The 15,119-nt window shown below is 33.8% G+C and overlaps 1 protein-coding gene across 4 annotated transcripts in view; it reads right to left on the bottom strand.

Annotated features, from left to right (window-relative positions):
* Positions 1-1,009: 1,009 nt before the first annotated feature.
* PPARG (peroxisome proliferator activated receptor gamma) overlaps positions 1,010-15,119 on the bottom strand; it is a 54,123-nt gene continuing 40,013 nt past the window's right edge. For 3 of the 4 annotated variants that reach the window (XM_090148099.1, XM_031609044.2, XM_090148100.1), the window contains 4 exons: positions 13,414-13,613; positions 8,889-9,339; positions 1,447-1,726; positions 1,032-1,115 (listed from right to left, as the gene is read on the bottom strand). In XM_090148099.1, the coding sequence (XP_090004225.1) occupies positions 1,479-1,726; positions 8,889-9,339; positions 13,414-13,613 (899 nt within the window). In that variant the 3' untranslated portion in view covers positions 1,032-1,115; positions 1,447-1,478. Of the gene's footprint in view, positions 1,116-1,446; positions 1,727-8,888; positions 9,340-13,413; positions 13,614-15,119 lie in introns of all 4 variants that reach the window. The other variant, XM_031609023.2, reaches the window with a different exon arrangement.

Genomic DNA, 15,119 nt, shown 5'->3' with positions numbered 1-15,119 from the left:
TTTGGTCTGCTTACATATCACCACTAGAAATATCTAAGTTTAAGGCACACTTTTTGCCAAATAAAGAAAATTTGGTCACTGTGTGGAAACTAAGAGTATTCAATTAAGGACCACTCCTTGCTTCAATGATATGTGTTACAATTAGTGGCTTTTTTTTTTTCCTTTCCAAAATTCCATTCTTGAGCACATCACTATGGATCATACTTGCTTTAGATTCTCAAACACATTCACAAACAGTAAATGTGCCCACAATACATGTGAATACATGTGAGTCTAAGGTAATCTCACAGTTGTACTGAGAATACTAGAAGAAGATAGTGTAACTAAATTTACCTTTTAACAAATTTATGCTTTCCCCTATGCTTTGCTCCCTGCGGAAATCTTGTCTGACACTATAGGGCAATGTATAAAATAAAATGAGTGATCTTAAAACATTGAACCTTTCAAAAGCATTCTCATTCCCAGTGATACATAATGATATCTCAAGTCAAACTAATATACTAGGGTTTCCATTCCAGGTTTGTGTTTTCAAGAATGAATTCAAATCTTGCTTATATTTAAGAGGAGTCATCCTATTCCAATTTTTCACAGCATTCTGACTGAGTATATTTTCAATGGGAGTTCATCAAATAACTTTGGTATTATGTGAACCGATTCCACCAACAGACTTCCCAGAGTAGCTGAAGGCTGCATTAGCACTATCTGGTGTCTGGTGTGCCATGTGCATTGCAGATCATGGCAGAGAGGCAGCTGCACTGCATCTCCACACAGACTGCTTCACCACGTGTCTTGGAACTCTCTGAGCAGAGCAACCGATAAATCTGCTTCCTAAGAGTGATGAACAATGCATATTCCTCAATTAATGCTTGAAATGGAATCAAGTTTTTTAGTTTGTCCATAAATGATGGCCCTAATTCATACTTATACAAAGTCCTCGTTACAGAACTCTATCAGTGTAAAAATATATTATGGTAGGAACAACTACTAGACCTGACATGTCTAATTTTACCTTCTGAGTTCTTGTGTGAAGTTACGCTAATCCATGATTCAACTTCATTGTTACTTTGCTGCTGCCTTGGGAACACAGAATCAAACATAATACTTAAAATGTTTCCCTAGAAATGTTTAAGGAGAAAGATTTTTATTTTTAAGTTGAAAATTTAACTGCATGCTTAACCAACCTCAGTGAAGCAAGCATCAATCATACTTGTCAAGCAATTTTAAGAAAAAGACAGTTTAAAAAATTAATTCTGAAAATACTGCCAACAATTTCATGATATAGATATTTTTAATATTAAAAGTAAATTGTAAATGTGTCTTTATAAACAATATGCATAAAATAGATCTACTATACTAAGCTCTCTCTTCTTTAAATGCTGTTTCACAGTAATTTCTTAAGTATGCAAAGTTTTCTCTCAAAGAAATAGTGCAATCTGAAGAACATACATTATGTCAGAGGATAAGAACTACTATCGCCATTAATACAAGTCTTTGTAGATTTCTTGTAGGAGTGGATGAAGACTCATATCTGTTTCCGTTTTCTTTATTATTTGCAACAGCTGCACATGTTCCGTTACAATTTGCCTGAGGTCCGTCATTTTCTGAAGCAATTTTGCAAACAGTTGTGATGATTCTGGATGATTCAGCTTTAGCTGGAGCTCCAAAGCTTGCAACAGATTATCTTGTATATCTTCAATGGGCTTCACATTTAACAAACCTGGACGGTCTAGGAAAAAAAGGAGGGAGAGGGTTTTTATTTTTATGAAGAAAATGGAAACAACAATCTAATGTAGTAATTTCTTAGTCTAAATTAAGTATTTACATATGGCACTTACTGACAACTTGACAAACTTTTAATGTACTTATTTTAAGATTTTACTAGAATCTGCTACAAGAAGTTTTAGAATTAGCCTTAGAAACAGCTCAAGCATATAAGACAGGCTTATACAGTAATGCAATGCATTTTCCAAGTAATCTTGGAAACAAACCATGAATTGGAAGATAAAAAGCCTGTACCAAGTAATCCAGCTTAGGAAAATCAACATATACTCAGTGAATTTGCATGCAATTACTACCATTAAAAATATTTCCTGTGAAGATGCACGCTAAACTATCAAATAAAAAAAGAAATAAATTCAGCTACTGAGAGAGACATTGTCCATGACAGAGTACAGAACAAGACTGATCTAGTCACACTAATCTGAGAGATCTAAAAAATTCAGGCTCAGTTCTTCTCCACATCTGAGTTCCACTTGCTGTTAAGAAATCTCATGATAGCTTTTAGCATGAGCTTAGCCACATATACTTATAGCAGTAAGAACTGATAGATGTGGCTTGCAGAGAAAATACCTTTTCTGGGCTCCAGCCAACAGAGACTTATCCTCCATAAGGAGGAACCTGGTATGGATGTTTACAACAAAAATCAGCTACATGCCTGCAACAGCTGCAAGACTCCAGGATTATTTTTGGTATATCGTATTATTTAAAAAAGAAGTAAATCTTTCCTCATTGGTCATCATTATTATCTTGCATAATGACAATTGTTCTCTTATTTCTGTCTGCCTCCCTCCAACCATCTTTAAGAAGTTGCCATTATTTAACATAATCCCTTTTCTTTTTTTTTTTCCCCTAACTTGGAGTAATAAAGTATTTAATTCTACAGCCATGAAAGCAAATTAAGTTGCTTAACATAATTAAATCCGCACATATGGTAATCCTCACATCTACTGGGTAAACATCCCAATTATCAGAATACTCTGCAAAAAAAGAAGTCAATAATTTCAATAACATTTTCTTTGTAGCCATGGAATTAATTTCAGATTGATCAAAAACAAGTAATGGCTATAGCTAGCCTTGACTTACTTTTCCAAAGGAAATATTTCCCTTTCAGAATGGGCAAGAGTTTGATCTATATTTTGAAATTCTCAGATATGATCTTAGTAACCTTTTTGTGTATGCAATTCTACTGTCTAACTGCAGTTGTGTTGTGTATATATATATATATATATATATATATATATATATATATATAAAAAAGACTGGGGAAAAACATCTTTGAAAATAATTTGGGATGTTTCTTAAATCAGAAAAAAAATGCAGTGTAAACTAAAAGGCAGAGCTGGCATGGAAACAAACGAATATAAAAAAGCCATGAATACGGCACTGATTAGGAACATGCAGCTAACTCTCAAAAAAAAAAGCGAGGTTTGGGAATAGTATTTCAGAAGTAGGAATAATAGCAAGTTTGATATTTATTTGACTGTGGTTTTATGATGCAATAGCCTTCTGTTTTAAGTGTCTGGAATCTTCCCCTCTGGAACTTCATGCTAATAAGCTGTTTTTGTCTTCCAGAGATCACTTATTTATACCATTCAACTGGTAACACCTTAAAATAGGGTTCAGAAAATTTGTCAGTAAATACAGAACCACAGAATCATAAAAGCATTTTTGTTGGAAATATCAGCAAGCAGGAAACCATCTCCAGTTCTGGCAATACTGATAAATGAAATCAATAAGGCATTTTTAAAAAATACTTAAGAGATTTTTTTTTATATATGAATTACAGATATTTATTTTTTAGATTGCAAGCACTGCAAAAAAAACAAAACAAAACAAAACAAACAAACAAACAAAAAAACCACACAACAAAAACTAGTTGCTTTCTTCGGATCTTTCAGAAAATTCCAAGCTTGGAATAGTTCAAAGCTGTTTGATAATTTTAGCTTTGAGTTGCAATAGCTTTATATTTTACTTATATCTTGCAGATCAACTCTGAACTGGCTGAGTATGACTCAGTGTTTAGCGATACAAAAATCAAGAAGCACAAATACTGTGGCCTCAATTTCCTCTGAGATTAATCTTTTTGCCCCCTGCTTCTTTTGCAGTGGGAATTTTTAGAGTGAGTATTTCAGAAGTGAAATTCACTTCAAACACCATGCTCCCTAGTGCAAATTTCAGAGTCCAGGAGGGGAACACAGGAGATCAGTGCTGAGACTGGAACTTAAAAATGTGTCCCTGGTAAACTGGAGATCAGTGAGATTTAAGTACCTAATTTCCTTAAGTTCTTTTGAAAACAAGCAAACAAACAAACAAACAGACAAACAGACAAATGGTTTTGTAATAACTGAATTGAACCATGGTCAGAAAAGATGACTATGACAAAAGCTTAGGAGATTGTAAGAAGTTATTTTTAAATAGACCGATTCAGTAGAAAGGAAAATTTCCATTGAAGACAAGTGAGATTTTTTTCATGAATGAGAACTTTAGGATATGGACGTTATTTTTGGGTGTTGACAGTTTGCCATACTTTCTCAGTACAAATTTCTTACAGAGGAAAATGCTGTTTCTGTTCCAAAATACATATATAAATATGAAAAAGAAAGGAACTAAGAGGCAAAAGGCTTCATTTCAAGATGTTATCAAATACTTCAAGTTTTTCAGATGCTTTTACTCATTCTAGAATCACTGGCTTACATTAAGAAACATGTATTTTATGCAGGAGAGACAACACAAATGTAAGAAACTACAGGTACATGTGGCTTGTGGAAAAAAATACAAAGGAAATGATTAAGAGTGAGCCCTGAAAAAATTAGATTGAAGTAGACAGAAACAGAAATGGGAAGAAACTAGATGAGACAGGGTGGTGGAGGCCTTTGGAGAGGCCATGACAGAATCTAATATGCTGTATGAAAGCTCACAGAAAAGACTGCAAAGTGAATCGATGAGGGATGTGGAGACAAAGACAAGTGAGTTGTAGCAGGACATTCTTATGATCAAATGAAATTAAGTTAAAGAATGCCAAATTATAAGGACTTGAAATGATTAAAGTGAGAGAGGATAGCAAACTGGAAACTACTTTTATGCCTATTTGATAAAAAAGATTGTTTATTAAAGTTTAGAGCATTTTCACTGTCTGCTACTTGCTAGCTATCTTTAATCCATTCAGAGTATGCCTCATTTCTTTTTATTACTTTTCTTTATCCAGTTTTTTGTTAGGTTTTAATTCATTGTCATGTTGATGTTTCATGTGAAAATTCTGTGGGAAACTTTAAAACTCAGAAAAACGTTCACGCTGGCTGGGGAAGACTGATAATCCTTTAGTTTTGTTTCAGCAGTGTGACTTTGTGTAAACTTGCGCCCTAACCTATCTCAGGGAAAAAGTTTATTTCTTATACATGCTTCTTTCATGTTCCTAACGTTAACAGCAACTTTTCTACTCCTCACATTAGAAAATTCAATCTGTATGCTTTTGTCCATACCTTCATATCTTACTGTCTTTGACAAAGTGTATTTTGCACCTAAATATACATTCTCAAAACTTAACATGATAAAGCAGGCAAAGATATTTGACTGTATAACTACTACTGCTTTTGCTGAGGCACATATGATTCAGCAGATTCAGTTTTTCTTCTGAGACTGTCACATATATCGGAGTAACCAGAATTTTGGTTCAAAGCACAGAGTGATTATCTGCAGTTTTTGGTTTGATTAGGAAGCAGTTTTTTTTTATTTTAACAGGTGTGCTAAGCAGGATCTACGTAGGAGTCAAATATGGACTATTTCTTGGTACTATTCTGTGAAAAATCTTCAATTTCTTTTATTTTTTAACTCAGCTTGTAGGAAAATTATTGAATACAGTGGTTAAACAAGCAGCTGTTATTCACAGCTCAAGTATGTAAAGAAAAATGCTCAGAGACCAATAAAAGTGAACGTAGCAACCTTTCTGAATTCAACTATTATCCTGTGAGTTGACTAATAGTGTCTGCCTCTTTACAGATGTGCCCTACCACAACTCTCTGCCACCACTACATCCTAAACACTGCGTAGAATAATTCACAGGAGGTTAGGCCCATCCATAATACATAAACATGCTATGAAATTACCTTTTGAGCTTTTTCTTTATTTGACAACAAGTGCTTTGAATCAGTTTTCCCTGTTGATAAACATGGATTAAATCCAAGAAGCCTTGGACTATTACCAAACAGATATTAACAGATATTCAACTTCTTAAACCTTCTTATTATGCTATAATTCATTTTGAGCTCTCTAACACACAGTACTTTTTAAGATGCTTTAACATATTCACCAAGGCACTCAGAACTCACTGAGGAAATGCCTCACTGGCACAGAGTTATGCAATGGGGAGGAAGAACGTCGCCTTGAAGAAAAGAGACTTTACTCTTTACATAAATATATTTTTCAAAGTTACTGTAAGTAAAAAACCACTGTAATGAAATTTTAGAATTGTTGTTAGTGGCATAAAGTATTTCCTTCATAAGAACAAGGTAACATCTTACAACTCAGAGTATCTCTGTTTCATCAGTATTCAATTCAGAATACTAGCATTTGTTTGCCATGTACAGCAATATTTTAAAGCAAAATATGCAGACATTAAGAACAATTTTCAGCTTCATAATAATGAGCTCACAGTAACATCTGGAATCACTGAGACAAAGTGTGGCTGCACTGAGCACCTCAGAAACAATAAAATGACTGTGGGAGTACTTTCATTTTGTTGCTATTACAGCTAATTTGTCAGTTTCTTGTTACTGTCATCCATAATGCAGAGTCAACTATTTTGATATCAAAAGGTTGAATGGTTTTATACGATTTGTGGCAAACCTTTTTATGTGTGATTTTCCAGCTGGAATGATCTTTCTCTTCCCTCTTTTCTTTAGAGTTGCATTGGAGATAGCACTCAGGTAGACAGCAGCACTAGCATTAGTTTGCTACAACAAATTTACTGAGAGGATTCAGCTAAGATCATTTTTTGTCTCACAAATTTTTTAGGACATCTTTGTACAACACCTATACACTGGATTGTGTGAAGTAACTGAAACATCACAGTATTCCGGAGCTACTGAAGTCTTTGAGGTACTGGTTTTGAGATCCTATTCTCAATGAAATGGTTCTGGTTGATAATCATAAAGTTCTTACAGAAGATCTTACAGAATCAAGGGCATCTAAGACATCTGAGAAATAGGTTTTCTGTTCTATATCACAGAATACATACAGTTCAATGTATGTAGTATCTAATTCAAAACTACAATATAAAGCCATTCTCTAACTGCTGGCAAATCTTAATCATTTTCAAAATATAATCTCAGTTTGCATAAATAATTATAATCCTTTTTCAAAAAGAAAAGTTCTGAACAAAGATAGTGAGAAATCTTTTATAAAATCAATGTATTTTTCTAAAGAGAACAAATTCACATTTAGGGACTGGATTTAAGTGCTAAACAATAAAATTCAGGTAGTTCTTTATGGATCTCTGTTTTCAAATTAGTCTTAAAATAACAAAGACTTGTTGAGAAATCTGGTTCAGAGCACTCAATTATTGTTTTTCTGTGGATCATTGTTCTCCTGAGATCTAAAACATATTATTAGTTACATCATACATGTTTCCTCTAATGCAAACCAAACATCACTGAAGTATAGCAGACCTAGTTTCACAGATTGCAAGTTCCCTTTTTCCAATCAGGAGTGCATTTTGAGATGCCTGTTTTTCATCTGTTAAATTTCACTGTATTAGAAAATGCGAAATACTGACATGCTTTGTGTTGTGCCCTAATAGGCTAGTTTAATTTCTTCTCCCCCATTAAATTCAACCAAAAATATACTAGTAACATATTTTTCTGTACTGAATTAATTCAGAGTCATCAGGGATCACTGTGTTCAAAGGTTTGCTCAAGAAAACATCTTCTGGGAACTGTACTTATTTGACATGGCTTTAGTTATCTAATAAAGCATATTACAATATCACGTTTTTATTGACTGAAACAAAACAGCAAAAGAGATTTTATGTGAATTTAAATGTATAAGAAGCTATGCAAAGCAAGCAATGCACTATCAACAGAATGTTTGATTTTAAAACAATGGCATGTGGTCGTTGTGTTTGATTGCTTAAACATAATTCAATAATACTCTGCATTGCTCTGTGGAGGATCTGAATTCAGAACATTCAGCACATTCCTCATATTGATATCTGCACCAGCGATCTAAGCCAAAATATACACAGATCAGTTGGTTATATTTTCTTTGTGCAACATCACTAAGTTGATAGCATTGGCTAAAGCAAAAGAACCACAATCTGATCTGAAATGTATATCTGATATAAGATATCAGATCATATCATATTGGTAGAAAGGATTCTAAGTGAACTACATTTGGGTTGTTAATTTGCAAAATGTAATAACTAAAATCTTCAGTAGACTGCCTCCAATACAAGCTGAAAATCCAGTGTCTTTATAATTAAGTGTTAGAATGAATGTAGCACAATACCTGGGCTCTCAGATTCAGATTTGCTCAAAGTCTAACACTAACAGAGCAGCTTTGAAAAAAATGAAGAGAGCAAACACACAAATATCTGTTTTTCTCAGGCATTTGCAGAACACTTTCCTAATAAACCTGCTGGTGGACAAAACCTGGTGTGAATTAAAAACCCAAAACCAATATAAACCCATCCTGTCAGCCAAATGACACATATATTTTGAAAATTTTATGGAGTCAAAGTTATTTGTTCAATTAGTAAGACACACTTGACTGCAGGTTTAAAAAATCCTCATACAGAAGTTGAATTGTCAGAAGGTTTTGCCAGTGAAATTCCACTTGTACTCTTTTTTTTTTCCCAAAAGATGGCCATGATTTATATAATTACATTACCTACTGATTCAGGAGACGTTTCCAGATCCATCACTAATATCAGGTCATTTACATTTTCAGTTTCTGCATGAAACTGAAAAAGTGGCAAATACTACCAAGAAAGCTGAAAGCTACTCAAAAACTACCTGCAAATAAACTCCCATCTCTTACTGCTGAGCACTTTCCTGTTTGGACAGAATTAAAAGTGCCGATTCTATTACATAATATAAATAAAAGATAGCTCTTACCTCCACTTAGTATAATGACAGCTATAAATATTGCCAGGTCGCTGTCATCTAATTCCAGTGCATTGAACTTCACAGCAAACTCAAACTTGGGCTCCATAAAGTCACAAAAAGGTTTTCTCAGGCTCTTCAGAAACTCCCGTGTCATGAATCCTTGTCCATCAGATATAAGAACTCCATCTTTATTCATCAGAGAAGCCAGGAGAGTGTATATGATCTCGTGGACACCATATTTCAGGAGAGTTACCTGATCATTCAGGTCAAGATTCACAAAACCTGGAATGTTCTTTGCAAACTCTGTAATCTCCTGCACTGCTTCCACAGAGCGAAACTGACATCGCTGGAAAATACGAATTGCTACTTCTTTGTTCTGTTCCTGCAGTGGTGATGCATGCTTACATTTGATCTGATCTTCTCCCATCCTTAAAGAGTTCATGTCATAAATAACAAATGGCTAAAAATGAAAGGAGAACACAGGTTACTTTCATGTCTTTTCTATGAACATTTGGCTCTTGAGAAATTGGAGTAACGTACTGAGGTATAACTTATCAGAAAACACTTAGAAATACCTGGGCAGTGCATCAAGGGTAGTCACTTTTGGGTTAAATCTTTATAATCCTATTGAAGCAAATATTCTCATAATGTTAAAATGACATACACAAAGGATTGTGTTATGGATTTCTTATGTTCTGTAAATCAACACGATAAAAATAGGACTTTGGGAGATACTTTTCTTATCTGGAGGAGTGGGAGCTAAGAACATTTACAATATTCATGATTTTTTGTCCTGTTTTTTTTTTTTTTTTTTCCTCCCATTTAACAGAAGTTCTATAATTCAAAGCTCCAAATACCCATTCACACAAAATGAAAATGTTACTCCTCTTACCTGCATTTTACTGGTTTATACCAAATGTAACTAGTAAGTATTCAGCAAAATGTCTGCACTTCTGATGATACAGTTTATTTTTGTGGAGAGATACTATGTTCCCATTTTTAATACTTCATATGCTGTTACATTCTTTTACGGTTATAGAAGGATAAAACTTGAAGCAATATGGAACTAATGGCATTAATTATCTGATAATAACCTTTTGCTGTTAACTACTTTAAAAATCACAAGGTTAGGATGTATCTAAGCTTAAAAATAATTGTCCGTGGGGGAAGAAAACACAAATAACATGACACAAACTGCAACAGCACAATTCAGAACACAAGAATGAGTCTGACTGGGAAATAAATTCATTTGGAATAAATCAATTTTGAAAACAGATTAGAAAAAGTAATGCCAAGAAAACTTTTGTTAGACTGGAAGCAGTCTGTTTCAGAATATAGATGTATCCTCTGATTTTAAATAAGTGGTTAATTGAGGATTTCTTCAATTTACCTGAAGAATATTTCTGTAAAGGCCAAATGATTAAATGGTTCATGCTGCACTGAACAAACGTCTGATATTAACAGCTTTGTTAACATGCCTGATCAATTAAAATACAAGGAATTACAAAACTGGACTAGAGATTTGTTTTTTTGATTTAAGATCCTTCATCATCACTGATTTTATTGCCTTATTCATGTGGGCGTTCATTCTTTTTCTATATTCACTTCAAGCTGCAGAAGAGATTTAAAAAATAACCCACACCATTCTATACAAAGTCAGCAGTATCCTCTCAGAACTGTAGGAGTTTCCATTAACTGATTCTATTTCAAATTTATTAAATCAGTTTTGAAGTCTATTCAGGGCTAGCTAAATTGTTATGGAATTTTTATAACTGCAAATAGCTACTCACTTTTGAGTGTGCTGACTGTACATGATACTGCCCAAAGATGCTTACTACTGCCCACCACAGCTAGAGTTTACTACTCCCACAGTTCTGTAGATGGAAACTGTGAAAGTGGTCAGTCATTTGAACACAGAACTCCAACACACTTTCTCTAGGAAGAGAGGGAGGGGTGATAGATGTCACAGTTTTGTCTTTTAACTGATACAGCTGCTTGGAAAACAAAGGGTCTAGGTGTGAACTGAAATAACATTATCCATGCAACAAGATTAACTCAATTTTCTGCTCCTTACATGACCAATGAAACTGGTCACTTTCACGGTAACAACAAGCAACTATAGTTCTAGACCATGAGTTTCAGTCAACTACAGAGGCTTTTTTCCCCACTTGTACTAGGATTTGGGTGCAAAACTGAAAAAATAAACACACAGCATTGAGAAAAACCAGCAGAATAAGGTATTTTTCAAGTTGCAGAGCTGTTTTGGTAGCAGAAAAAATATTCTATATACAAGTGTATATATACATGCATACATGTGTATATGTGAAACAGTGGAATAACAAGACAGAGGGAAGACTTAAAATGTGCATATTATTACTGGTAGGTCATTCCTTCCTATTCTTTCTAGAAAATCCTAAGTGGCAGTGTTAAGTACAAGAAAAAAATAATCTATTCTGAGCATGTACATGAAATGTACGTTCAGAATGACTGCTTCATACTACCATCCTACTGACATTAGAAGATGGAAATCAAGAGTTCAAAACTGCTAAAAAAGTAAATTAATACAGATTGAGATGTGCCTTATGACTATAAATTTTTATCAAATGAGCAAGCACTGTATATCCCATGAATTACTTACTCCACTGTTTTAATTACAACACTTTGACATAGCATATCTGATCATTTTCAACTGAAGCAGTCTAATAGTCTAATTTTAAGACAACATAAGAAATGTCACTTAATATTAACCTAGCATAGGTTAGCATTAACCCTGAAATCTAATAATTTGAATGCCAATACTATGAATTGGTTGTTACTGGCTACCTTACCCTAAAAATTTGGAAAATATTCTTATCTACTGTTAATACATGTGGTGGTAATTGTAGGACAAGGAAAAAGCAATGAGGTTGTTTTCTTTGTTTCCAAATTTAAAGAATTGACTACAATAAGAAACAGAACCTCTTAGTACAGAGATACTGCTTCTGAAAAAAAATACTCCTGCAACTTCCATCCAATATGATTTCTCCTCTTATATTTTAAAAATAGATAAACAATCTTCTGAGGGATATTTCAATGCTTTCTGCTCAAACATTATGCTGGCTTGTCTTTTTGCCATGATACCCACTTAGCAGAGGGATTTCTTGTGCCTGATGAATGCCCATCTGTAGCTCATCTTTCTTTTCTCCTTTTTCGTCTGCCAATCGCGCACATAATCACTATGGCATAATATGAAGCTTATGAAGAACAAGGAGTAGTACAAGTGTACAGTACAGAAAGAAGCAGGATGAAGGGCAATAAACAAGATATACAATTATGTGCACCACTTGCAGTATGTTTCCCATTCCAAAAAAATACTTATAGAGAATGCAAATAAAGTAAATTAAACTGCTATGTTAATTCTTTCCCAGTAATCTATGTTTCTGATAGAGAGAGGGAAGTAGTGGAAAGACTCTGAAAAAACAATGACCATCAAGTAGACTTAGTGTATCAGCTTTCCGCAGGATAAATAAATGACTATAGTTCAAACTTCATCTACTCCAGAATGATCAGTTACTCAAACTGAAAACGTCTGCCACAGCTAACGTGGAGTTTTTTTTTTTTTTTTGCTGCAACCAAACTGGAAACTACATTCAAATTATGATTACAGAAGTCCTTAAAAGGACAAAATGAAATACTTTTTCCTACCTTTGATATTTATGAAGAAAATTAAATAGAGTCTGTTGAAACCCTGGCAATAAAATTTCTGCTAATCATTTTAGAAAATACATCAAACTAAGAATTACTAGTTTGGGAAATGTTATTTTGATCTTTAGTTACCACAATAGTGATAAAATTAAAAAGAAAAAAAAAAAATCTACCACAATAATCAGATCTTATTCATCCTTCTTCCCACTGACAGAAGGCTGTTAAGTACTGACAGTGAAGTTACCAAAGGAACCCATAAATTATCTCTACGTCAATGATTTTCTTGTGCATTCTCCTAAAATTCAATTTGTACCAGCATAGAATACTAGTTAAATGCAGGAAGTCATCAGAGCATCATAAGAATAAACATCATACTTAAAGCCTGTGATGCTATTCGCATTGTGAATCATTTGACACTTATGAGAAAGAATATTGCCAGCAGCGATAATATTCTATGATAACATGCTACAATATGGATGCCTGAATAGTATAGCAACCAATTGCTGACAGCTAGATAGCCACTTAAAACAGATAGTGTGGAAGATAACCTCTGGTAAAGGAGAAGAAAAACGGGAAGAATGGATCAGAGAATACAAAAAGGTTAAGATGACCTTCAAATTCTTGTACCGGTTTCAAGTATTTTATTAGGTGGACTTGGAGTTTTTTCAAATGATGTTTACTTATCCTATCTAAAAACATTTCCTGTGTTTCAGACACAGCTTGAAACATGCAACTGCCAACAGCAAAGTTTTTTTTTTCTTTCTTTTTTTTTCTTTTTAAAGATGTGTTGTCAAATGTGGTAAATCATTTACTCAAAAGAAAAAAAAAAAAGAAAACAGAGGGAACTAACTGATTTGTCTGTCGTCTTTCCTGTCAAGATCGCCCTTGCCTTGGCTTTGGTCAGAGGGAAGGACTTTATGTATGAGTCATACAAATGCTTGGCAAGCGCTCGCAGATCAGCAGATTCAGGATTTAACTGGTCGATGTCGCTGGAAATCTCTGCCAAGAGCTTCTCCTTCTCCGCTTGTGGCATTCGCCCAAACCTGATGGCTGAAGAAGATGACAAGTAATTACCATAGTTACAGCTGCACCCACAAATGATATTTTTATTTTTCTGTCACCTTTTATTATATTATTATTCAATTTTTTTCTTAAAACAGTAGACAGACAAAAAAGAGGAAGACATTTCTCTCCAATAATATAGGCAAACTACTAAAGTGCTTCAAAGATAGGTAAACAAACCAATCTCAAAAAGAAAATAACATATATGCCTAAATAGTTCTATTACAATATCATGCTCTGAAACACAAGAACTATTGTCAGTTCATCCAACAGCCTGAGTTAGTGAAAACCACTGAATCCACCTACAACCTAAATCAAATATAAGGAGTCTTTAAGATACTAAAATTCAGTTTACTTAGGGTAGGAACCACTGTTCAGCTTTGGATTGTTTTGGGCAAATCACCACATGGATCTAAGCTTCGTCATTTGGAAACAAAACACTCACATGCCTTGCAGGAATGAATTCCTAAATAGTTCAACAGACCTTAATGTATCAAGTGATTTAAAATATTACCAAACAGTTAAAGAATGAGAAAGAAATAAGTACAGGGAATAAGAACTACGAAAAGCCTGAGTTCTTCATCACAACTGTATGTGATTGTTATACTGTAAGAACAGCAAAGGGTTCCACCTAGTCATATGATCTCAGTTCCTCTACATATCTGTAGGGTTGGCTGTAAACTTCTCAGTTTTACCTCTATATACTTAATAGCCAAGTCACTGTTTATACTTACAGAGATGGGCTTAGAAAATACTTCAAATGAACCATCAAATTAAGACTGATTTATCATATGGTATTTCAGTAAACAGGACTTATTTTACAGTAAAAAAAAAAAAAAAAAAAAAAAAAGAAACAAAGCATCAAAACAACAACAAAATAAAAAAAAACAGAAGGAAGAAATAAAGGTTTGCATTTTTAGCTGCAGGAGGAAAGAGAAATATTATTAATATTTTTTCAATGGTTTATGCCTTCCCTAGATAAGAACAAATTGTTCCTAAGGTCACACACACGATTACCCTAGGGATGTTTATTTTGGAAATTGTCAGCTACTTTCCTGCTTGCAGGATGCTTGCAGTGTGTTGATGAAAAAAAGGACACTTTTTTTCAAGAATAAATAATCATATTTTAAAAATTGCATTTGCTGTATTTATTGATCAGTTCTTTTATATCAGTGGTTTTTTCAGTTTGTTTCTTACTACTCTACTTTCTCTTCCAGTAAACTTGGTCTCTGAGTGATGCAAGCTATATGTTTCCTTTTTTTTGGGGTATTCTTATTGCTTACTTATGAGAATGAAAATCAGTCCGAATCAAAACTTAGCCCAGTAGGAACAAATTAACAGTGATTAACAGATTTATTTTTTTCCTCTAAATATCTGTTGCTTACAGCTTTTTATGAGGGAAATTCTGAATGATCGCCAACTGATATTTGTTTTAGATCATATCTACAATTGCACTTTTTTCCTCTCCTTTAAGGAATACTGAGCGCTCTTAAT

This window comes from Phasianus colchicus, chromosome 11 (assembly GCF_987193195.1).
Source record: "Phasianus colchicus chromosome 11, bPhaCol1.hap1.1, whole genome shotgun sequence".
NCBI classification, from domain to species: domain Eukaryota; kingdom Metazoa; phylum Chordata; class Aves; order Galliformes; family Phasianidae; genus Phasianus; species Phasianus colchicus.
The sequence above is the reverse complement of the archived record's forward strand: the minus strand, read 5'-3'. Positions and strand labels throughout refer to the sequence as shown.